This window comes from Leptinotarsa decemlineata, unplaced genomic scaffold, assembly GCF_025532065.1.
Source record: "Leptinotarsa decemlineata unplaced genomic scaffold, Ldec_3_MD MMD2_tig00026316_RagTag_RagTag, whole genome shotgun sequence".
Lineage (NCBI taxonomy): Eukaryota > Metazoa > Arthropoda > Insecta > Coleoptera > Chrysomelidae > Leptinotarsa > Leptinotarsa decemlineata.
Window position 1 is genome coordinate 2,826,031 of NW_027412685.1, and position 24,685 is coordinate 2,850,715.

At 34.1% G+C, this 24,685-nt stretch overlaps 2 protein-coding genes and 2 pseudogenes across 2 annotated transcripts in view; 2 read left to right on the forward strand and 2 right to left on the reverse strand.

The window, feature by feature from the left end:
* LOC111504778 (glyceraldehyde-3-phosphate dehydrogenase) overlaps positions 1–24,685 on the reverse strand; it is a 49,061-nt gene that overhangs the window by 12,213 nt on the left and 12,163 nt on the right. Inside the window, exon 4 of the mRNA XM_074181828.1 lies at positions 19,501–19,683. Within this exon, the coding sequence (XP_074037929.1) occupies positions 19,501–19,683 (183 nt within the window). The remainder of the gene's footprint in view (positions 1–19,500; positions 19,684–24,685) is intronic.
* On the forward strand, positions 3,327–4,299 carry LOC141485335 (survival of motor neuron-related-splicing factor 30 pseudogene; annotated as a pseudogene).
* Positions 6,363–8,028, reverse strand: LOC141485337 (uncharacterized). Its single transcript, XM_074181830.1, has 3 exons — positions 7,587–8,028; positions 6,961–7,148; positions 6,363–6,511 (listed from the first exon to the last, which is right to left on the reverse strand). The coding sequence occupies exons 1-3, from the start codon at positions 7,613–7,615 to the stop codon at positions 6,402–6,404; spliced, it is 327 nt and encodes a 108-aa protein (XP_074037931.1). The 5' UTR covers positions 7,616–8,028; the 3' UTR covers positions 6,363–6,401.
* Positions 11,202–12,184, forward strand: LOC141485336 (survival of motor neuron-related-splicing factor 30 pseudogene; annotated as a pseudogene).

Sequence of the window (24,685 nt, forward strand, 5' to 3'; positions counted from 1 at the left end):
TGTCCGCATTTGTAAGTTATTTAGAATAATTTCAAAGTCAGTTGTATGAAATAATGAAAATAATTTATAACGAGTACTTCCATACTATTCTGTAACTTTTCATGGCCTCGACCGTGAATATACGAATATTTTATTAATTTACCTATGAACTGCACGTTAAATGCTTTTGCAAAAGAAGTAAACTCTACGCATACTGAATCACGACTAAGGGCACACGCATACTACAGACTTTGAATTGGCCGATAGTTTAGTTGGTTGCTAATTAACACATGAAAACATATAAATACGTAGACTCACCGATTTGAAATCGGACGATAAAAAAGTTGAATAGACCATCTCATTCCTTTTCAATTAAAAAGTCGGCCAACTACTTAATCAGTACGAGGTAGTACTGTAAGGGCAACCGCACACTACAGACTTTTTATCGGCCGATAGTTTAGTCTGGTTGGGTTGGGTGGGGGCACACTACTCAATCAAAACTGTTCGGTGCGGGGCGCAGACCACCAACTGAAAAGTCTGAACAGTTGATGTATACAGGGTGTTCCTTAAACATATGGTAATATTCAAGGAGGTAATTCTTAGATCCATTTCAAAGAAAACTTCCTATGGACGTATGTCATAAACGCCTTAACTTTTGAGATACAGGGTGGCAAAGTTTTCAAAAATAATCAGTTTTTTAATAATAACTGAGATAATTTTGTAGACATCTTTGGCATATTTGGTACGTATGTTCCATGCCTCAAGGCGCATTTTTTGATGTACACAAATTTGTATTTTTTCAAACAGTGGCATCCCTACGGGTTTCGCATTGAATATTTTTGGGAAAAAAGTACTACGCCAATGCTTTCTTTCAAAATAAAATCATTTTTAAAATCCTCATTTATTTTTGAGAAAATTTGATTTCGTGGTATTTCTATGTCCGACGCATGATTTTCACTCAAAAAAATAAAAATCGACAGAAAGCAAATTAAGAAATTAGATCAATTCTAAAATGAATGAGAATCTGAAAATTGTTTCATAACGCATTACCAATTCCCTAATATTATTTGAAAACATAATCTGCAAAAAAATAAATTTTTCACAAAAACGAGTTTTATTTTATTTTGTGACAGTAAGTCTAAACGAATAGCACAAATTTGTTAATTAGTAATAATACCTAAACTGATTATAAAAATTGTTGGAAGTGGCCACCTGCACTTAGTATGCATGCTTCCGCCCTTCTACGCATGGAATTACGCACCCGTTCAAATATTCCCGGCGTATTTCGTATAGTTTCACACGAGGCAACTATTCGCTCTCTTAAATCTTCTAAAATATTAACGGGAGTTTTATACAAAAGAGTTTTAAGGTGACCCCATAAAAAAAATCTAAACTGTTGAGATCGAGGGATCTTGCTGGCCATTGCTGAGGTCCTCCGCGACCTATCCAACAATTAGAATAAACTGTATTTGAATGGTTTCGGACAATTACACTGAAATGAGCAGGGGCGCTATCGTGCATGTACCATATTCGATTCCTTAACGCAAGTGGCACATCTTCCAATAACCCAGGTAAGTCTTCTTCGAGAAAAGAAAAAATGGGCCTATTAGATGATCACCTATAATTCCTGCCCATATATTAACCGAAAATTGGTGTTGGAAATGGAATTCAGTTATTGCATTGGGATTTTCTTCAGCCCACACATGATTGTTATGGAAATTTTGAATGGCATTCCGAGAAAAATTTGCTTCGTCTGTGAACAAAATTTGTGTCTCAAACTGCGGATTTAGTGCAATACTTTGTAGATACCACTGACTGAAGTTCACACGCTGTGGAAAATCTCTGGGGAGTAATGCCTGCACTCTTGAAATATGGTATGGGTATAACAAAAAATCAACCAAAATACGCTAAACAATTTGATGACAAATATCCAGAGTTCTAGCGATCTTCCTCGTACTCGTCTCAGGATGTTCCTCAATTTCTTGCAGCACCGCTTCCTCAATTTCAGGAGTTCTTACTACACGAGGTCTACCTTCCGGAGTCCCTTTCTTGAAACTACCAGTTTCCCCATGTCGACGATGAATATTTGAAAAGGTTCAGCTATCTGGTAAGGCACGATTAGGATATCTTTCCTGATAAATGCGCCTGGCTTCTGTTGCATTACCATCGGCAAGGCAATATACGTAATGCATTTGCGCCATTTCCGCATTCGTATAATTTACCATATTTACTGACATTCAGAAAAACAGCGGACTACCAAAATAACTTCAATAACACTTCAAAATCAATCAAAACGCGCTGTGACAGTTTTTAACACCAACACCTTACTTTAAACCAACATCAATATTAGCTACTGACGTTTGTACATACAGAGAATTCGTTTTTTATTGCTATGGTGGGTACGCTGTTTTTTCCAAGAGGTGCATATTTCCAAGAGGTGCAGATATCAAATAGAATAAAATAAACATTATTATTTCATTGTTTTCGTATATATAAAACATTACTGAATAAAATAAACACAAAAAACATCTGAAACTTCTGATGAAAGACATCAAATAGAATTAAATAAACATTATTATTTCATTGTTTTCGTATATATAAAACATTACTGAATGAAATAAACACAAAAAACATCTGAAACTTCTGATGAAAGAAATAAATTAATATTTATAATTTACAAGTTTGTGTAATAAAAATATAAATTGGTACACTAAATAAAATACACTCAATATAAAATAAAGACAACAAACATCTGAAAGTACGATGTTTATATAAATAAAAGCATTTAACTTTTTTTTTACTCTTCTATAACATAACGTATTTCCTTTCTTTCTATTTCTGTTAAGAATGTTTGACTAACATACCTATTTTTCTGTATCTATAACTGTTGGAATGGGTAAGTATATTGTTTAATACATACTTGTACGTTATAGAGTCTTACGTCCATTACTTGTGTTTCAGAGTAAAGGGATTCACTAGAATATCTTAGATCTTTTTGCAAAATAATTTTGAGGAATTTTCTTTGAGAGACTTCTATCAAATTCAGGTAATTTCGTGATACACCTACTCACATAATTCAAATGAGTTTCCACTAAAATTTTGTACAGAATTTTTTTTGAGGTCTAGATTATAGATGAATTGTTTAAATCTGAATAGACGATAGACCTAATGTAGATCCATTGGTATTTAAGCAATCCACAAGTAGTGTTTTTGGATCAATAGTCAGTAATTTTGATATGTTATAGGAGTTGAATAATTATTACTTTGGTATTTCAGATACGGTATTGAAATCAGGTAATATTTTATTTCAGGTACCTAGGACAGGTACCAATCATTGTATATTTAAAGACAAGTTGTCATACTGGATGTCACTTGTTATGTTAGATATCTTATTGTGTGTATTGTGAAGTGAAGTAAATACTTGTAATTTTCAAATAATATATAGTGATATTTCATTTGTTAGCATTTCATATTTGAACAACAAAAATGTCTGATGAATTGCAAAATTATCAACTACAACTGCAACAAGTAGAGGCTGCTCTTTTGACTGATCCAAATAATCAAGAACTACAAAAGCTCAAAATCGATTTGAATGAGGTGATAGAACTCACTTTAGACCTCCAAAATAAAGCTGAAGAAGCTGCCATTCAACCTAAATACACAAAACCAATAGGAGTTGCAGAAGATGATGAAATTACGAAATCTCTTCTTGCTATTGAAGAGTTTGTTGCAGGAAATAGAGCTAAAAAAATATGGAGGCTTGGTGACACGTGCATGGCCAAGTGGAATGAAAATGGACAATACTATGAAGCTAGGATAGATGCTATAAATCCAGACGGACAGGTAAATGTCACATTTGAAGCTTTTAAAAATCGAGGTGTTACTACTCTTTCGGAACTTCGTGAATTCACAGGTCAGAAACGAGTACTTTCAGAATCGGAAAAGATAAAGAAAGCAAAAATGCACAACAAAGAATATTTAAAGAAAAAAAAACTTAAAAAGCAGCAACGATTCAAACAGTTCGAGGATGAAAGAGAGGGGGAGAAGAAGAAGTGGCTCGCGTTCGCAAGTAAAGCAATTAAAAACAAGAAAATGGGTCTGAAAACTAAAAGCATATTTGCAACTCCTGAATCTGTGAATGGTAGAGTGGGAATTGGTACTTGCGGAATTAGCGGTAAACCTATGACAGGATTCACTACCGCTGAAATGTGGAGAAAAGGTGTGAACGAGACGAGATGAAGACTTTAAGTTTTAGATTAATTGCTTCAGAATGTTTGGATTTTGAGTACATATGAAAATTATATTTTATAAAGCATGTAATTTTATTTTTATGTCAATTTCTAATTGACTTACACAAAACCTCTTCCCATTGTTTGATCACTCTTTTATATTGGCATTGTTAGTAGTACAAGAGAACAAGTTGTAATTTTTTTATCTACTTGACAATTTCATTGCTTACATTGTGTTCATTTCCTATTTACTTTTGAATGTTAACTGTCATTTATGCTCTTAATATTTTTTGTTAAAGTACCCAATCTGTAGATAATGATACCAATGAATGATTTTGGACTGCTTTTCGCCATTATGTGATAGATGGTAGTGGCTAGGATGTATAAATACCGTGTAGTACACACTCGGTGTTTTTCTAGAGCCTTCGATAAACTTTTTTGACCAATGAGAGAGTAACTTTTCGTGTTAAAAATTTTATTAAATTATCCTCACACATATGGCCTTAATACATTCAGTTTACCACTATTAGAACCATATCAGGGAAAAACTAAAGACCAGTCAGGTAATATTTTGTTATTTCAGGTATACCTAGCACAGGTATCCATCATAGAATTTTAGTATAATCCCCACCCTAGTTTGTGTCATATTTTTATACATTTCACGCTATTTATATATTAATGACTTTTTAATTTTACCTGTTTTCTGTCTGGGATTACTTCTGCGTATGAGATTAAACGAAGGTTAGTCCACATACATATAAAACACTAACATAACACAGATTACACTTTCAGTAATCTCTAGATGATGCTAACGGGTTAGCGAAATGCGCGTCGAGAGATCGTATTTTTGTTCTGGTGTGAGAACAGTGTCTTCAATAGATTCATTTTTCACCAAAGGTTCCATTTCTACTTATCGAGGGTTTTGTTGTATTTTAAATATTGGGAACAGATATCAAATACATGAACATATTGCGAAAAACATGAAATTTCATGGAAACTCTAGTTCCATGTGAAATTTATTATTGGAAAAATAATAATCTAACAGAGAGTATTTTGTTGATTCAAATACTAAATTTATCATTATAGCAATTTATTGTCCGCATTTGTAAGTTATTTAGAATAATTTCAAAGTCAGTTGTATGAAATAATGAAAATAATTTATAACGAGTACTTCCATACTATTCTGTAACTTTTCATGGCCTCGACCGTGAACATACGAATATTTTATTAATTTACCTATGAACTGCACGTTAAATGCCTTTGCAAAAGAAGTAAACTCTACGCATACTGAATCACGACTAAGGGCACACGCATACTACAGACTTTGAATTGGCCGATAGTTTAGTTGGTTGCTAATTAACACATGAAAACATATAAATACGTAGACTCACCGATTTGAAATCGGACGATAAAAAAGTTGAATAGACCATCTCATTCCTTTTCAATTAAAAAGTCGGCCAACTACTTAATCAGTACGAGGTAGTACGGTAAGGGCAGAGACAACCAACGAGACGAGTAACTTAATGATAAAATTTTGATCGGTGAAAACTGCACTGGCGAACTGTAAAGAAAGCCATTTGTAGAGGGCGTGCAGTATAGAACTAACAACCCCAGACTTTAGTTCTATGACACGCAGTCAAGTTGCATAGCTTCGGCATTATTCGTGTCCTCTTCGGAAAGTTGAAAGTGTGGCGGGAAAATTCAAATATTATGCCAGGTATTCTAGACCCCCGTTTAAACTTCAGTTAGTTGTTACTTGTTAGCAAAACTCAACAATTCCACAATTAACAGGAATTGAGTGAGAACTCAGTTCTAGTATCAATAATAGAATAACATTGATTGGATATAAGTATTTTAACTTATATCCATTCGATGTTATTCTATTTGCAATATTAGAATAGAGTCCCAACTCAATTTCAGATAATTGAGATTTGTTGTGTTTCGCAGACAAGCTACTGATTTATGTTTCCCATTATAATGAAATATCTTTAGTTATGTGTAGAATTATATCCGTTACTAAGAAATTGAGTATAAATGTTGCTGCTATTTGATACATTTATCTTGATTTTTAGGACTATAATTAATGTTTATTATTTGAATAAAACATACTTTTTTGGTTAAACATAATAAATAATATATAAAAAAGACAACAAATTAGAAGACAACAAAATATTTTATTTACAAAAAATTAATTCATGTTAATATGCCACATATTTCTTTGCTTGGACCAGGAATAGGTTCAGTAACCACAATATTCTTATTTACTGGTGACAATGGTAAAATAATTTTATAATCCAAAATATCTGTAAAAAAATAAAACTGTTACAATAATAAAATAATGTGAATTTTACACAGTCATTAACAACATAGTATATGATTTGACTTGTTAAAAAAGTAAGTTTACAAAGATTTTTTCAAACATATTTATAAAGTAGATGAATTACAATACCACAAAAAAAAACAAATTCAAAATATACAGTGAGAGAATTAAAAGATTGATCTTCAACTGTTACATTTTCCTGTATTGCATATTATACTTCACTACATTGATAGTATGTCAAAAAAGATAAGTTTATATAAGAGATATAAAAAAACACAAAAATACTAAAGATGAGATAATGAATAAAATATTAATAGTGTTACATATAACCTTGATAAAAAATAAGTTTTTTTTTACCTTTGAAAGTTATTTAAAATATAGGATTATAATTATAAATATAATAAAATATACAGCCTATTTAATACTACTTACTTATCCTTTTCTCCTCATTTATTTTGACATTTTGTTTTTCTCCCATAAATTTAATTGGAAGAGCATTGGATTTTAACTTCCATGACTTCTCTATATAGTCAGCTTTGTTGAAATGAGTGCTACAGATTCTCAAATGTCTCATATTTCCTGGATACTGAATTCCCAGACTATCCTGCCATAACTTACACCTAAAAAATTTGAACTATAGTTACAAACAGAAGAAGTAAAGGCAACTTTTTCAATATCCCACCCTCATGTACTACAGTTTAGGCATATGAGTTATCAGAACACAATTTAATATTTTAAATAAGCATTAAACGATTACAAGAACTCCAATTGTTGAGATGGAGTCAAACCAATATTTTCATTATCTTTGAGCTATATACCTTGCAAAAGTGTTAGATTACATCAGATTTTACACTGATATGGCTTATGACAGTTTGCTTTTGATTGGAGTTTTTACTATAATATATCTGCTATAAAACGTATCAGGCAGTGTTGTATGACAAAACAAGATACAATAATGCGAAAATACATTTCGTCAACTAGTTTTTTTTGCAATGCTCTGGACATGTAGTATATTTCATAACAGACACAAACATATGAAACACATTTTATGTACTTACTTCTCAGCATTCCTTGGAAAGCAATGCATCTTGGGCACCTCATTTTCATCACAACCACACACTTAACAATACATTGTTTTTAAATATCTCTACTTACACCAGATTGAAAAGACAACAACAATATCACAGCAAATGTAATAAACCACAGCAAACAGGGTCGTTTCGTTTTTGATCTATAGGTTAGGTCAGGTTAGGTAGGTAAATAAAATCACGAACATACACTGTTGCCGTCTTTCATATCGAATTTTATGGAGGTATTCACAATAATAATTTCCTATTTTCATTTCCTTTATTTTCAAAATTTTTATATATCGTATAATTCAAAGCGCTATACTTCAACTATGTTTACGAGTTAAGTTTTTACTTTCTACGCAATAACTATAAATATTTATTTTTTTACACAGTTGAATGATGGCATTGGCATTTGTAGAGATAAATAGTGAACTTCGTCAACGTTGCTACACTCCATGTCGCGATAGTAGCGCCATCACCCTGTGGCTTTTAATTATAGAAGGGAAATAGTTTAATTACAAATCTAATGAACAAGAGAAAGAAGAAATATATATTTAAAGAGAGCTACTCTCCTTAAGAGATAACGTGCCAGAAAAGGATCGATGAATAGTTGACCTGATTGAAGCGATCGCTTCACAACAGAACCATTTTTCCTATTAACTTAACAGTCTCGTTGGTTGTCTCTGGTAAGGGCAACCGCACACTACAGACTTTTTATCGGCCGATAGTTTAGTCTGGTTGGGTTGGGTGGGGGCACACTACTCAATCAAAACTGTTCGGTGCGGGTGCGCAGACCACCAACTGAAAAGTCTGAACAGTTGTTGATGTATACAGGGTGTTCCTTAAACACATGATAATATTCAAGGAGGTAATTCTTAGATCCATTTCAAGAAAAAACTTCCTATGGACGTATGTCATAAACGCCTTAACTTTTGAGATACAGGGTGGCAAAGTTTTCAAAAATAATCAGTTTTTTAATAATAACTGAGATAATTTTGTAGACATCTTCGGCATATTTGGTACGTATGTTCCATGCCTCAAGGCGCATTTTCTGATGTACACAAATTTGCATTTTTTCAAACAGTGGCATCCCTACGGGTTTCGCATTGAATATTTTTGGGAAAAAAGTACTACGCCAATGCTTTCTTTCAAAATAAAATCATTTTTAAAATCCTCATTTATTTTTGAGAAAATTTGATTTCGTGGTATTTCTATGTCCGACGCATGATTTTCACTCAAAAAAATAAAAATCGACAGAAAGCAAATTAAGAAATTAGATCAATTCTAAAATGAATGAGAATCTGAAAATTGTTTCATAACGCATTACCAATTCCCTAATATTATTTGAAAACATAATCTGCAAAAAAATAAATTTTTCACAAAAACGAGTTTTATTTTATTTTGTGACAGTAAGTCTAAACGAATAGCACAAATTTGTTAATTAGTAATAATACCAAAACTGATTATAAAAATTGATGGAAGTGGCCACCTGCACTTAGTATGCATGCTTCCGCCCTTCTACGCATGGAATTACGCACCCGTTCAAATATTCCCGGCGTATTTCGTATAGTTTCACACGAGGCAACTATTCGCTCTCTTTAATCTTCTGAAGTATTAACGGGAGTTTTAAGGTGACCCCATAAAAAAATCTAAACTGTTGAGATCGGGGGATCTTGCTGGCCATTGCTGAGGTCCTCCGCGACCTATCCAACGATTAGGATAAACTGTATTTAAATGGTTTCGGACAATTACACTGAAATGAGCAGGGACGCCATCGTGCATGTACCATATTCGATTCCTTAACGCAAGTGGCACATCTTCCAATAACCCAGGTAGGTCTTCTTCGAGAAAAGAAAAAATGGGCCTATTAGATGATCACCTATAATTCCTGCCCATACATTAACCGAAAATTGGTGTTGGAAATGGAATTCAGTTATTGCATTGGGATTTTCTTCAGCCCACACATGATTGTTATGGAAATTTTGAATGGCATTCCGAGAAAAATTTGCTTCGTCTGTGAACAAAATTTGTGTCTCAAACTGCGGATTTAGTGCAATACTTTGTAGATACCACTGACTGAAGTTCACACGCTGTGGAAAATCTCTGGGGAGTAATGCCTGCACTCTTGAAATATGGTATGGATATAACAAAAAATCAACCAAAATACGCCAAACAATTTGATGACAAATATCCAGAGTTCTAGCGATCTTCCTCGTACTCGTCTCAGGATGTTCCTCAATTTCTTGCAGCACCGCTTCCTCAATTTCAGGAGTTCTTACTACACGAGGTCTACCTTCCGGAGTCCCTTTCTTGAAACTACCAGTTTCCCCATGTCGACGATGAATATTTGAAAAGGTTCAGCTATCTGGTAAGGCACGATTAGGATATCTTTCCTGATAAATGCGCCTGGCTTCTGTTGCATTACCATCGGCAAGGCAATATACGTAATGCATTTGCGCCATTTCCGCATTCGTATAATTTACCATATTTACTGACATTCAGAAAAACAGCGGACTACCAAAATAACTTCAATAACACTTCAAAATCAATCAAAACGCGCTGTGACAGTTTTTAACACCAACACCTTACTTTAAACCAACATCAATATTAGCTACTGACGTTTGTACATACAGAGAATTCGTTTTTTATTGCTATGGTGGGTACGCTGTTTTTTCCAAGAGGTGCATATTTCCAAGAGGTGCAGATATCAAATAGAATAAAATAAACATTATTATTTCATTGTTTTCGTATATATAAAACATTACTGAATAAAATAAACACAAAAAACATCTGAAACTTCTGATGAAAGACATCAAATAGAATTAAATAAACATTATTATTTCATTGTTTTCGTATATATAAAACATTACTGAATAAAATAAACACAAAAAACATCTGAAACTTCTGATGAAAGAAATAAATTAATATTTATAATTTACAATTTTGTGTAATAAAAATATAAATTGGTACACTAAATAAAATACACTCAATATAAAATAAAGACAACAAACATCTGAAAGTACGATGTTTATATAAATAAAAGCATTTAACTTTTTTTTTACTCTTCTATAACATAACGTATTTCCTTTCTTTCTATTTCTGTTAAGAATGTTTGACTAACATACCTATTTTTCTGTATCTACAACTGTCGGAATGGGTAAGTATATTGTTTAATACATACTTGTACGTTATAGAGTTGTCTTACGTCCATTACTTATGTTTCAGAGTAAAGGGATTCACTAGAATATCTTAGATCTTTTTGCAAAATAATTTTGAGGAATTTTCTTTGAGAGACTTCTATCAAATTCAGGTAATTTCGTCATACACCTACTCACATAATTCAAATGAGTTTCCACTAAAATTTGGTACAGAATTTTTTTTGAGGTCTAGATTATAAATGAATTGTTTAAATCTGAATAGACGATAGACCTAATGTAGATCCATTGGTATTTAAGCAATCCACAAGTAGTGTTTTTGGATCAATAGTCAGTAATTTTGATATGTTATAGGAGTTGAATAATTATTACTTTGGTATTTCAGATACGGTATTGATCAATCAGGTAATATTTTATTTCAGGTACCTAGGACAGGTACCAATCATTGTATATTTAAAGACAAGTTGTCATACTGGATGTCACTTGTTATGTTAGATATCTTATTGTGTGTATTGTGAAGTGAAGTAAATACTTGTAATTTTCAAATAATATATAGTGATATTTCATTTGTTAGCATTTCATATTTGAACAACAAAAATGTCTGATGAATTGCAAAATTATCAACTACAACTGCAACAAGTAGAGGCTGCTCTTTTGACTGATCCAAATAATCAAGAACTACAAAAGCTCAAAATCGATTTGAATGAGGTGATAGAACTCACTTTAGACCTCCAAAATAAAGCTGAAGAAGCTGCCATTTAACCTAAATACACAAAACCAATAGGAGTTGCAGAAGATGATGAAATTACGAAATCTCTTCTTGCTATTGAAGAGTTTGTTGCAGGAAATAGAGCTAAAAAAATATGGAGGCTTGGTGACACGTGCATGGCCAAGTGGAATGAAAATGGACAATACTATGAAGCTAGGATAGATGCTATAAATCCAGACGGACAGGTAAATGTCACATTTGAAGCTTTTAAAAATCGAGGTGTTACTACTCTTTCGGAACTTCGTGAATTCACAGGTCAGAAACGAGTACTTTCAGAATCGGAAAAGATAAAGAAAGCAAAAATGCACAACAAAGAATATTTAAAGAAAAAAAAGCTTAAAAAGCAGCAACGATTCAAACAGTTCGAGGATGAAAGAGAGGGGGAGAAGAAGAAGTGGCTCGCGTTCGCAAGTAAAGCAATTAAAAACAAGAAAATGGGTCTGAAAACTAAAAGCATATTTGCAACTCCTGAATCTGTGAATGGTAGAGTGGGAATTGGTACTTGCGGAATTAGCGGTAAACCTATGACAGGATTCACTACCGCTGAAATGTGGAGAAAAGGTGTGAACGAGACGAGATGAAGACTTTAAGTTTTAGATTAATTGCTTCAGAATGTTTGGATTTTGAGTACATATGAAAATTATATTTTATAAAGCATGTAATTTTATTTTTATGTCAATTTCTAATTGACTTACACAAAACCTCTTTCCATTGTTTGATCACTCTTTTATATTGGCATTGTTAGTAGTACAAGAGAACAAGTTGTAATTTTTTTATCTACTTGACAATTTCATTGCTTACATTGTGTTCATTTCCTATTTACTTTTGAATGTTAACTGTCATTTATGCTCTTAATATTTTTTGTTAAAGTACCCAATCTGTAGATAATGATACCAATGAATGATTTTGGACTGCTCTTCGCCATTATGTGATAGATGGTAGTGGCTAGGATGTATAAATACCGTGTAGTACACACTCGGTGTTTTTCTAGAGCCTTAGATACACTTTTTTGACCAATGAGAGAGTAACTTTTCGTGTAAAAATTTTTAATAAATTATCCTCACACATATGGCTTTAATACATTCAGTTTACCACTATAAGAACCATATCAGGGAAAGACTAAAGACCAGTCAGGTAATATTTTGTTATTTCAGGTATACCTAGCACAGGTATCCATCATAGAATTTTAGTATAATCCCCACCCTAGTTTGCGTCATATTTTTATACATTTCACGCTATTTATATATTAATGACTTTTTAATTTTACCTGTTTTCTGTCTCGGATTACTTCTGCGTATGAGATTAAACGAAGGTTAGTCCACATACATATAAAACACTAACATAACACAGATTACACTTTCAGTAATCTCTAGATGATGCTAACGGGTTAGCGAAATGCGCGTCGAGAGATCGTATTTTTGTTCTGGTGTGAGAACAGTGTCTTCAATAGATTCATTTTTCACCAAAGGTTCCATTTCTACTTATCGAGGGTTTTGTTGTATTTTAAATATTGGGAACAGATATCAAATACATGAACCTATTGCGAAAAACATGAAATTTCATGGAAACTCTAGTTCCATGTGAAATTTATAATTGGAAAAATAATAATCTAACAGAGAGTATTTTGTTGATTCAAATTCTAAATTTATCATTATAGCAATTTATTGTCCGCATTTGTAAGTTATTTAGAATAATTTCAAAGTCAGTTGTATGAAATAATGAAAATAATTTATAACGAGTACTTCCATACTATTCTGTAACTTTTCATGGCCTCGACCGTGAATATACGAATATTTTATTAATTTACCTATGAACTGCACGTTAAATGCTTTTGCAAAAGAAGTAAACTCTACGCATACTGAATCACGACTAAGGGCACACGCATACTACAGACTTTGAATTGGCCGATAGTTTAGTTGGTTGCTAATTAACACATGAAAACATATAAATACGTAGACTCACCGATTTCAAATCGGCCGATAAAAAAGTTGAATAGACCATCTCATTCCTTTTCAAATAAAAAGTCGGCCAACTACTTAATCAGTACGAGGTAGTACGGTAAGGGCAACCGCACACTACAGACTTTTTATCGGCCGATAGTTTAGTCTGGTTGGGTTGGGTGGGGGCACACTACTCAATCAAAACTGTTCGGTGCGGGTGCGCAGACCACCAACTGAAAAGTCTGAACAGTTGTTGATGTATACAGGGTGTTCCTTAAACACATGATAATATTCAAGGAGGTAATTCTTAGATCCATTTCAAGAAAAAACTTCCTATGGACGTATGTCCTAAACGCCTTAACTTTTGAGATACAGGGTGGCAAAGTTTTCAAAAATAATCAGTTTTTTAATAATAACTGAGATAATTTCGTAGACATCTTTGGCATATTTGGTACGTATGTTCCATGCCTCAAGGCGCATTTTCTGATGTACACAAATTTGTATTTTTTCAAACAGTGGCATCCCTACGGGTTTCGCATTAAATATTTTTGGGGAAAAAGTACTACGCCAATGCTTTCTTTTCAAAATAAAATCATTTTTAAAATCCTCATTTATTTTTGAGAAAATTTGATCTCGTGGTATTTCTTTGTCCGACGCATGATTTTCACTCAAAAAAATAAAAATCGACAGAAAGCAAATTAAGAATCTAGATCAATTCTAAAATGAATGAAAATCTGAAAATTGCTTCATAACGCATTACCAATTCCCTAATATTATTTGAAAACATAATCTGCATGCTTCCGCCCTTCTACGCATGGAATTACGCACCCGTTCAAATATTCCCGACGTATTTCGTATAGTTTCACACGAGGCAACTATTCGCTCTCTTAAATCTTCTAAAGTATTAACGGGAGTTTTATACACAAGAGTTTTAAGGTGACCCCATATAAAAAAAATCTAAACTGTTGAGATCGGCGGATCTTGCTGGCCATTGCTGAAGTCCTCCGTGACCTATCTAACGATTAGGATAAACTGTATTTAAATGGTTTCGGACAATTACACTGAAATGAACAGGGGCGCCATCGTGCATGTACCATATTCGATTCCTTAACGCAAGTGGCACATCTTCCAATAACCCAGGTAAGTCTTCTTCGAGAAAGTGTAAATAAAAACGACCATCAAGGCATCCTGGTAGAAAAAATGGGCCTATTAGATGATCACCTATAAGTCCTGCCCATACATTAACCGAAAATTGGTGTTGGAAATGGAATTCAGTTATTGCATTGGGATTTTCTTCAGCCCACACATGATTGTTATGGAAATTTTGAATGGCATTCCGAGAAAAATTTGCTTCGTCTGTGAACAAAATTTGTGTCTCAAACTGCAGATTTAGTGCAATACTTTGTAGATACCACTGACTGAAGTTCACACGCTGTGGAAAATCTCTGGGGAGTAATGCCTGCACTCTTGAAATATGGTATGGGTATAACAAAAAATCAACCAAAATACGCCAAACAATTTGATGACAAATATCCAGAGTTCTAGCGATCTTCCTCGTACTCGTCTCAGGATGTTCCTCAATTTCTTGCAGCACCGTTTCCTCAATTTCAGGAGTTCTTACTACACGAGGTCTACCTTCCGGAGTCCCTTTCTTGAAACTACCAGTTTCCCCAAGTCGACGATGAATATTTGAAAAGGTTCAGCTATCTGGTAAGGCACGATTAGGATATCTTTCCTGATAAATGCGCCTGGCTTCTGTTGCATTACCATCGGCAAGGCCATAAACGTAATGCATTTGGGCCATTTCCGCATTCGTATAATTTACCATATTTACTGATATTTAGAAAAACAGCGGACTACCAAAATAACTTCAATAACACTTCAAAATCAATCAAAACGCGTTGTGACAGTTTTTAACACCAACACCTTACTTTAAACCAACATCAATATTAGCTACTGACGTTTGTACATACAGAGAATTCGTTTTTTATTGCTATGGTGGGTACGCTGTTTTTTCCAAGAGGTGCATATTTCCGAGAGGTGCAGTAAATAAATTCTGCTACACGTCATTTATTCCAGGATAACTACATTTTTGTTTTCAAAAATTATTAAGCGGTGCTGCGTTATGACGTAATTTTAATTGAGAACAGTGCATCTGACAACAAACAAATACCTTTTAGATCCTCAATTATTTTGCAACAAATCTGATCTCTTAGTTTTGCTTTCAGTCGATGCACGATACCGCATCAGATTTTTAAGGAATTTATCCTTAAGTAAAGCGATTTTTAATTTTTTGAGCGAAAACCATGCGTCGGACAAAGAAAACCCAGCAAATCAATTGTGCTCAAAAATCTTTTGTAGGCTTCATCGATTGCCATTCAAATAACTACGGTAATGCGACTCATGAGCCCTGTTTAACTGGCGAAGTACTAGCTAAGACCGTTATAAATTTTCTGAAAAAGCTCAATCATTCTTTGAACTTATCAATTTCAAAATGTTCATTCGTTCAATTGATTAGAAATTCTGTTAGAATAATTTCTGAAATAATTGCGTTTTTTAATGCTTCCTTTAAGCGGTCTTTTGTATTGAAGCAAATGAATCAAGGAAAATTAAAATCTCTGTGTGATACTCGATGGATAGATAGGCATGATGCAGTAATACTTTTCAAAAGTTCCTTTAAAAACATTATAGCATGTTTGGAACATATAGCGGAATGGCGTGAATCAGAATCTTCTTCAAGAGCTGAATTTTTCAAGACTTCTATATTGACCACAAATTTTCTAGTTTCTCTTTATTGCTTGAGCGAAGTTTTGAGCATTACTATGAATGCAAGCAAAATTTTACAAACCAAAGCCATTTCTCGACAATATGCAGCTAATTTAATAAAATCCATTATTGAAACATTAAGAGACAAACGTCAAAATGCAACGGTACATTTCCACGTTATTTTTGAACAGGTGAGGAATATAGCATCTGAATTAGGTGTATCAATAGTACTGCCCAGAATAACAAAATCACATTTTTCCTTTAATTAAAAAATTCATGATGTTGACTTTGACCTGGCCAAGCAGTGTCGCTTCAGCAGAGCGAAGTTTTTCAGCCTTAAGGCGCCTCAAAACTTGGCTTAGATCCACAATGAGTCAGGATCGTTTAACTGGTTTAGCACTATTACATGTACATGTCTGGGACTTACCCATAGAAGCTAATGCAGTAATAGATCGATATGTCAATAAGAAAAACCGAAAACTAGAATTTATCATTTAATTTATCTGTTGCATTATCTTCCGTACAATTAGTGAGATATACTTTTCAATGAACCTACCTATATTGGTATGTAGTATGATAAGTACAACGAATATCATTGTTTATTTTTACTCACCTTGCCAAAGACAAAAAATGTTGTTTTTCTCTGAAATCTGAAGTTTATTTTTATTGAAATTTTTAGTTTTTTATACTTTCTTATTTTATTTATGTTAAAATTAAAGATTTTACAAATCTGACGTTTTTATTTCACAGTTTCTTAATAATTCAAGTCATTGTGAAAGGCGAGTTGGTGAAAAGGCCAGTATGTATTTTTTTCTTGTTGAAATGGTGGTATGGTGAAAATATTTTTCTCCGCAAATACCCCCCCCTGTAAACGAAAGCTGTATACGCGCCTGAATTCGAAGAGATAGAGAATTGACCTGCTCTGTATAAAAAAGCATGAAGGAATATTCGGATGCAAATGCCAAAACACAATTATGGGAGGAAGTATGTGAAATAAAACTTTCCTTGAAGTAATCTACCACTGTATATGGGATCAACCCAGTATTGCCGATATCTCTTTTTCTTCATGAGCAATCTCCTTCGTTTCAATAAGACAACATTGTCTCGGAGTGCTTACGATATGGGAATGTTCCTCCCGACGAAAATCAAGTAGTTTTCATGAAAGAGCTCTAAAACAACGCATTTTAAACTTATCATTTCAACCTTTATCTTTAAAAAAAATATTTAAATACTTAAAAAAGAGGAATGAAATAATGCATTCAACATTTAAAGGGATTCGTTTCTATTTCACCATTCGGCAACATCGGTTACTTGTATGAGACAAACAAAGATGACGTATTTCAGAGGCGTATATATATATATATATATATATATATATATATATATATATATATATATATATATATAAATTATATATTATATATATATATATATATATATATATATAAATTATATATATATATATATATATATATATATATATATATATATATATATATATACGCCTCTGAAATACGTCATCTTTGTTTGTCAACCTTTATCTTTAAAAAAAATATTTAAATACTTAAAAAAGAGGAATGAAATAATGCATTCAACATTTAAAGGGATTCGTTTCTATTTCACCATTCGGCAACATCGGTTACTTGTATGAGACAAACAAAGATGACGTATTTCAGAGGCGTATATATATATATATATATATATATATATATATATATATATATATATATATAAATTATATATTATATATATATATATATATATATATATATATATATATATATATATATATATATATATATATATATATATATATATATATATATATATATATAAATTATATATATATATATATAAAAATAACAAAATAACTGTTGTTTATGTGGCTTGTGGAGGTGGTATTGAACTATAATTTATATTTTGCCTTAATTGTTGATTTATAAAGATACTTTTCCTTTGTTAAAGTAGAATATCTACGTACGTATAAATTATTTCAACTTGATATAGGCGTTGTTGCCAATATGTGAATTAGAAACAAATCCCTTTAAAAATCAAAACCCATCATTTTAAACATGAATTTGAATACTTTTCGAATTGAATTTGAAAAACTCATGAATTAAACTCAACTTTATTTTATTCAAACTTGCATTTGCTGTAATGAACCAAATTGAGGAACATTACCCATTGCACACACACACACCGATTGTGGACGGCCGATTTTATACCAGCCGTCCAAATTCCAATAGTGAACCACATGTGGGAACGGAAACTAACACACATGCTTACCGTTGATCGACGCCGATCACCGGTCGGCGTGTGTGCCAGGTCCCGTACCCACATGTGGTTCACCATTGGAATTTGGACGACCGGTTTAAAATCGGCCGTCCAAAATCTGTGTGTGTGCATTTAGCGTATAAATGTGCGAGGACGCAGCCCGATCCAACTAAACTGTCAGCCAATTTTTAAGTCTGTAGTCTGCGTGTGCCCTAATAAGCTTCGATTTATCATACTGTAAGTTCACCATACTTCATCACCTGGCGATTTGCTTATTCCCTTGGTTTCTATTTCTACTGACTGTTGAAATTTCGGTGTTTTTTCTGGGTGGTCTGTTATGGCGGTGTTAATAGCATTTGCTAGTGGTTCATGACTGGCTGTTAATTATTTGTACCAGTAATTGCGGATGTTGTCAATTTCTAGTGTCTTCAAAATTTTGTTTTCTTCTTATCGTGTTTTGTATTTCGTCTAATAGTATTCTTATAATAAGTGTATCGTCTAGGTGTACCAGAATGTTATTACATGTTCTTTTGTTTTTTGTTATTATGCTACTGAAAAATCTTTTCTCATTGAAATTGAATAGCTTATTTAGTTGTTTCGTTTATTTAAGTCGTATATCCTTAGTCTTGACTATATACTGCAAATTTTTGTTTAAGGGTGTCTAGAGTTATTCCTATTAGGAATAGATTATTATTAGTGAATATAACATTCGAAAAAAGTGTTAATTTATCTTGAAATATTCAGAAACGTTTTAGTTTAGTGGTCACTTATGAGTTTTTCAAGTGAACCGGGAAATTCATTATTGGACGGGTATAGTTCATACTTGTTGAAATTTGAAAATGAAAACATCAATTGAATAATCCGATGAAAAATCACTTCTCAACATCAATACTTCGTCAAGTTGGTCTCTTTTGAAGATGATCTTATTTTAGTAATTCCGTTATTTTGATAAAATTTATTCTACGCCAAAAATGTTACCGTCATTACTAATATTGTACCTGGATCTCAAAGTTTTCATGCAAGACTTTCAATAAAGGCATTACACAGTTGAGGGAGGGTGTTGAGGCCGAAACTGTTTTCATATTCAATTCGAAGCATGCGTGATTCACTCCTACTATGAAGATGGGTACATTGGAACATCCTGAAACTATTACTCGTTTGATGCCTTCGGTTAGAAACATCTGAAAAGAAAAGGTCATTATATTTTTTTTATCACGGTTTATAATTGTGAATTCTATGTGAGTTTTTCAACAAATGGGGCACCAGTGGCAAGCCAGTAGTTGTCAACGTCAGCAGATCAATTGCAAGGAACGAAGTAATTTGAAGAAAGTTTTACTTCAGATAATTTCTCTAATGCTGTAGTTATTTTTTTTTTCTTAAATGACTTTCCATACTTTCTAGTGTTTCCCACATTTCTTTCGCAGATTTCTTATCTTCAATGCATTCCAAATTGTGCCACTGGAACAATGGCCCAACAACGTATCGTGACAGCACATGGAATATGAAGGAAAGTCTTATGGAATGTCTTCGAATAATCTCGAAAGATTCGAATAATTTTACCAGAGCGTTCGAATATGGTATACAGTGCGAAAGTAAAAATACCCTCTTCATTTTGATTTTTGAATAAGGCAAGATGTCAAAGTCGGATAGGTTTCACGTTAAAGGCAATATGTTTAGTACTCTTTGCATCACTCGTCGCCAAAAGAGCGGTATCGACTTTTTTCTTAAATATAAAAGGGAGGTTCTGTGACAACTCGTTTGATAGGGTTTTCAATTTTCTATTATTAGAAATCACATCACCTTTTTTTAAGTGATTAGCAATTATATTATTTTCAAGCAACAAAAGAAAAATATACTAATTTCACAAAAAAATACTCAATTTCACTTCAGTTACCAGTGGCGGCCGGCGTTATTTCCTTTCGGGCATGATTTACAAAACTACCCCCTTCCCTGAGGTTGTTCGCCCGAAACAACATTCCAAGAGGGGACGTCACGACCCATGTAAAGACTCAGCCTCTCTATGTGGACAACTTCAGGTTTGCTTCTGGCAATTGAATTCTTTACACCCGATCTTTCATCTTTTTGGTTACCAAGTAAGGTCCTTGCTATGGTTTCAGCAACTTGGGACACGAACCTTTCCGACATTGGGATTGGTGGAGCTACACTGCATCGCCCTCCTTGAAGCTCACTGGCAGCGACTTTTTGTCAAATCTTATCTTCATCCTGTCGCTTGGAAGCTGTGATTTGGTTCTGGCAAATTCGTGTACAATTTCCAGTCTCTCCTTAAGGTCATTCACATACTCTGAAAGAGGTACCGCTTGAGATTCATCGAAAGGACTTCCATACAATACATCTACAAGAAGCTTCAGTTCCCTACTAGTTGACAACGTGGATGGTGTATAACCTGTCGCGTTGGGAGCATTCATCCCGGTCTTTTTGGTTTTCAGAGACAAACATCGAGAGGTAGTTATTGATGGTGCGATTATGCCTCTCGACTATTCCATCACATTGTGGGTGAAGAGTAGTTGTTCTTGTCGTCTTCATTTCCAACAGTCATCATTTCCTTCCATAAATCCGATTCGAAGTTACGGCTCTGATCCGAGTGTAGTTCTTGGGGTACTCCGTGTCTGGAAATTACGTTCTGCAACAGGGCTTCTACAACCGTTTTAGCCTCTTGGTTGGGTGAGGCTACTACTTCAGGCCATTTTGAAAAGTAATCCATCACATCCATAAGGTACTTGTTACCGGATGTGGTCCCAAAAAGTCGACTGCGATTCTCTCGACAGGGCACCCACTGAGGTACTGCTTCAACTTTCCTCTTTGCCTTTTCTTTGGATCCTTTCTTGAAGAGCACAGGTCACAGCGCTTACACCACTCTTCCACGTCTCGACAGCAATTGACCCAATAGTATATCTCGCGCACTCTCGGTAGAGTTCTATTTACTCCAAACTGCCCTCCAGTGCGACCATCGTGAAGCTGTTCGAGGATACTCGAGATACACGTCTTAGGAAGGATCATCTGGAATTTGTAGGTTCTTCCATCCGGACTTTCCCATTTCCGGGTGAGTAGGTCATCTCGAGTGCTCATGGAGTCCCATTGGAGCCAGTAAACCTTTTCCAGCTGGCAGTGCTTGGCAATCTCTGGCCATTTCGGTCTCACTCCTTTGGCAATCCATTCTCTCACAATTTTCAAGTTGAGATCCACCTTCTGCACTGCGATGATGTCAGAATGGTAGTGTCACCCTCGGAGGCTGTTAACGACCGTACCACACCATGTGGTCAGGTGATTCCTCAAACTGACTGTCCCTATCCCTGGACAAGGGACCCTCACATGTTGCTACACTCCGGGTTAGAGGGAACCCGAAGCAGCGGGAGGTAGGGGAACTTATCTCTCTATCAGAGCTTTTCATAAAGGAGGTCTGCCCACTGCCTTATCACGTCTGGTGGGAAGTTTTTCTTCTGTTAGCTGGGTATCCTTGTCCTCTTGGCGTTGGCGTGCGTTGGCAAAATTTGCATCCGGATGTCAGGCATGGTCTTCTTGAGAGGCTATCTGCGTTTTCGTGACTTTTTCCTTTCCGAAGTGTCCGAAAAACTTCTTCAATCTTCTCATCGACTATTTGTTTCAATCCCTCCTTTGTTTCCCGAAATACTTTCTCAAATTCTTCCTGTACCCCCCTTTACTCACTTGGAATATTTCAAATCTTCAAATAAATGAAGGTACATCTTATTGTCTTTTTATTGTTTCTTCTGAATATTTACCAATTATTTAAAATATTCCTCTCTGTTTCTTTCTTGTTTTTCCAGAATATCTAGTAGTAATTCACGATATTCGTTTCGGCGTAATCGTTCTTTCTCTGTCTTCTGCGTTCATCTTCCTCTCTTCTGCGTTTTTCATTCTCCACCAGGCTTGCTTGCAAAGCCTCAAGCTTTTCCATTCCGTCATAATCGACACTCCTTGTCTTCACCATAAAACAGAAAAATTACTCCACTTCCGACACAAAATGTTGCGTTTTTCCCGTGGGTTGGTCAATAATTGACTACACTGAATAGTCAAACTTGACTTTAAAAACAACAAACACTTCAACAAAACTTCAGCTATTATTTGAATGTCCATCGCAATACTAAATCACTTCGCGTACCGCAATGTAGCTTCCACTTGACTGTGTCGATATGCTCATGGCTAGCCTCTATATATGATAATCGAATGCGCTAGAAAATTTCGATGAAATTCCGACGAAATCGGTAAAACTGTTCTCGCTGCTTCTAGAGCGGCAGGAAGCATTGTGCACTCGCGCTCTCTTAGCTACGTCACGTTTGGTTTATGGTAACTAGTGGCGGCCGGCGTTTTTTTTGTTTCGGGCATGATTTACAACACTATTCTTCTATTTTTATTTGTTCTTTCATAGATTTCGAATCATAGTAGAACCTAATTGACAATGAAAGTCCGAACTAAAAAAATTCACCAAGAAACATTATCAACCACTTTCAAAGATTACTGTATAACTGTATAAAGTACCATAAAACATCATATTTAAAAGTTTATAAGTGAATTAGTAGTTCCAATGTGTTTCATTTTTATGAATATAAAGTATTTTTGTAAAATTTTTAAACTAGCTTGAACTCTCAATTCGAGTTTGGTTTGGTTATTTTTTAACGCGATTTTTCGAAAAAAATTGGTAGGAAATAATCAATTCGGTACTTTATCATCGGAAAAAGGATTGAAAATCCTTTAAAATATCATTCCACAAGACACCTCTTCCTATTTAAGATTCTAATCTACTCCGTGAAGGGAGTTGAACAGGACAGTATATAATAATTTGATTAATTTTAAATTGATTGAATGCAACTTTTCTAAATATACTCGTATTTTGATTGCATGCATTTTGATCTATTGAGCTTATTGTACGAAAGACATACAAAATATTCCAGTCAGAACAAGTCATTCTGAATAATTCAGTTGATTTTGAGACTGTTAAAATATGGTGAAGCACAATAACTTTAGTAAAAATTAACTCCTTATCAGTCACTTCCCCCACAATGAGCCTCATGTGAAAAATTTCAAATGGAAATAATAGTCGAGTGACATCATATTTCAAAAATCTTTCAATTCTGTATCCAACCCTTTAACATTATTACACTACAAAAATAAGAAATGTTAGATTTTTTTAGGTATTTAATTCTGAACTAGAAAGTGAAATTGAAAAAAAAATTTACTTCTTCAAACGTTCGAACTAACCACCATTAACTTGCAGACAATGCTATAAACGAGTGTCTGTTTCCTCCTTTACACACTGAAGAAGTGTTATCAGCTTACAGTACATGGTAATTCATTTCCAAAAATTATCCACAGTAGTTGGCTGCGCCTCATAACTGTTGATTTCACCCATCCCCACACAAAAAATCATGTAGAGTCAAATCAGGTGATCTGGGTGGCAAGTCTGTAGAACCTCTCCTTCTAATCCAACGAGCCAGAAAGTTATCATCAAGGAACTGTTGCACTGGTACTACCAGTGTAGAAAAACTAGATTATTTCACAATACAGGATGTAACTAGATAGCTTGGCTCAACTTGATTATTTAGCAAATTTTCCCTACACATTTATTTGGAGATATCGGCTAAGAATTTGGTGTACCATAAAGGAATTTCAATCGCTTCAGTATCGAAAATTCTGACGATATACTTGCCCATTCAGATAAAAGATAATTCATCTGAAGAACATTAGTGTTAAACCAAGTTGGATTATGGTTGACGCATTCTGAGAGGTGAAATGACGGTCCTAGGGTCAAAATACTCTGGAGGTAAAATAGCTTCCCAATCGGATATCCGAATAAGGGCTGATTCGAGGGCAACTGCGGTTGCTAAGAGGCGCACTATCAACGTCAAAATCGATTTCTGCAACATCAGTGAACTCAACTCAAACATAAACTCGGTGCACCAACATCTGCAAACAAATAGTCCTCATATTCTTGAACTCACAGAAACCAAAGTCAGTGGTTTAATAAACCCCGCCAGTTTTTTTTTTTATCCCGGCAATGATTTCCACTCCCCATTCAGACGTAAATTTGGAATATTTTTTTTACCAGAAGCCATCTCTCCTGTCAACGAGAGAAAATGCTGGAACCCCAAAACTGCGTTTATCGACCACCAAGTGATACACAATATAGGGTACTATTCTCTTCACTTG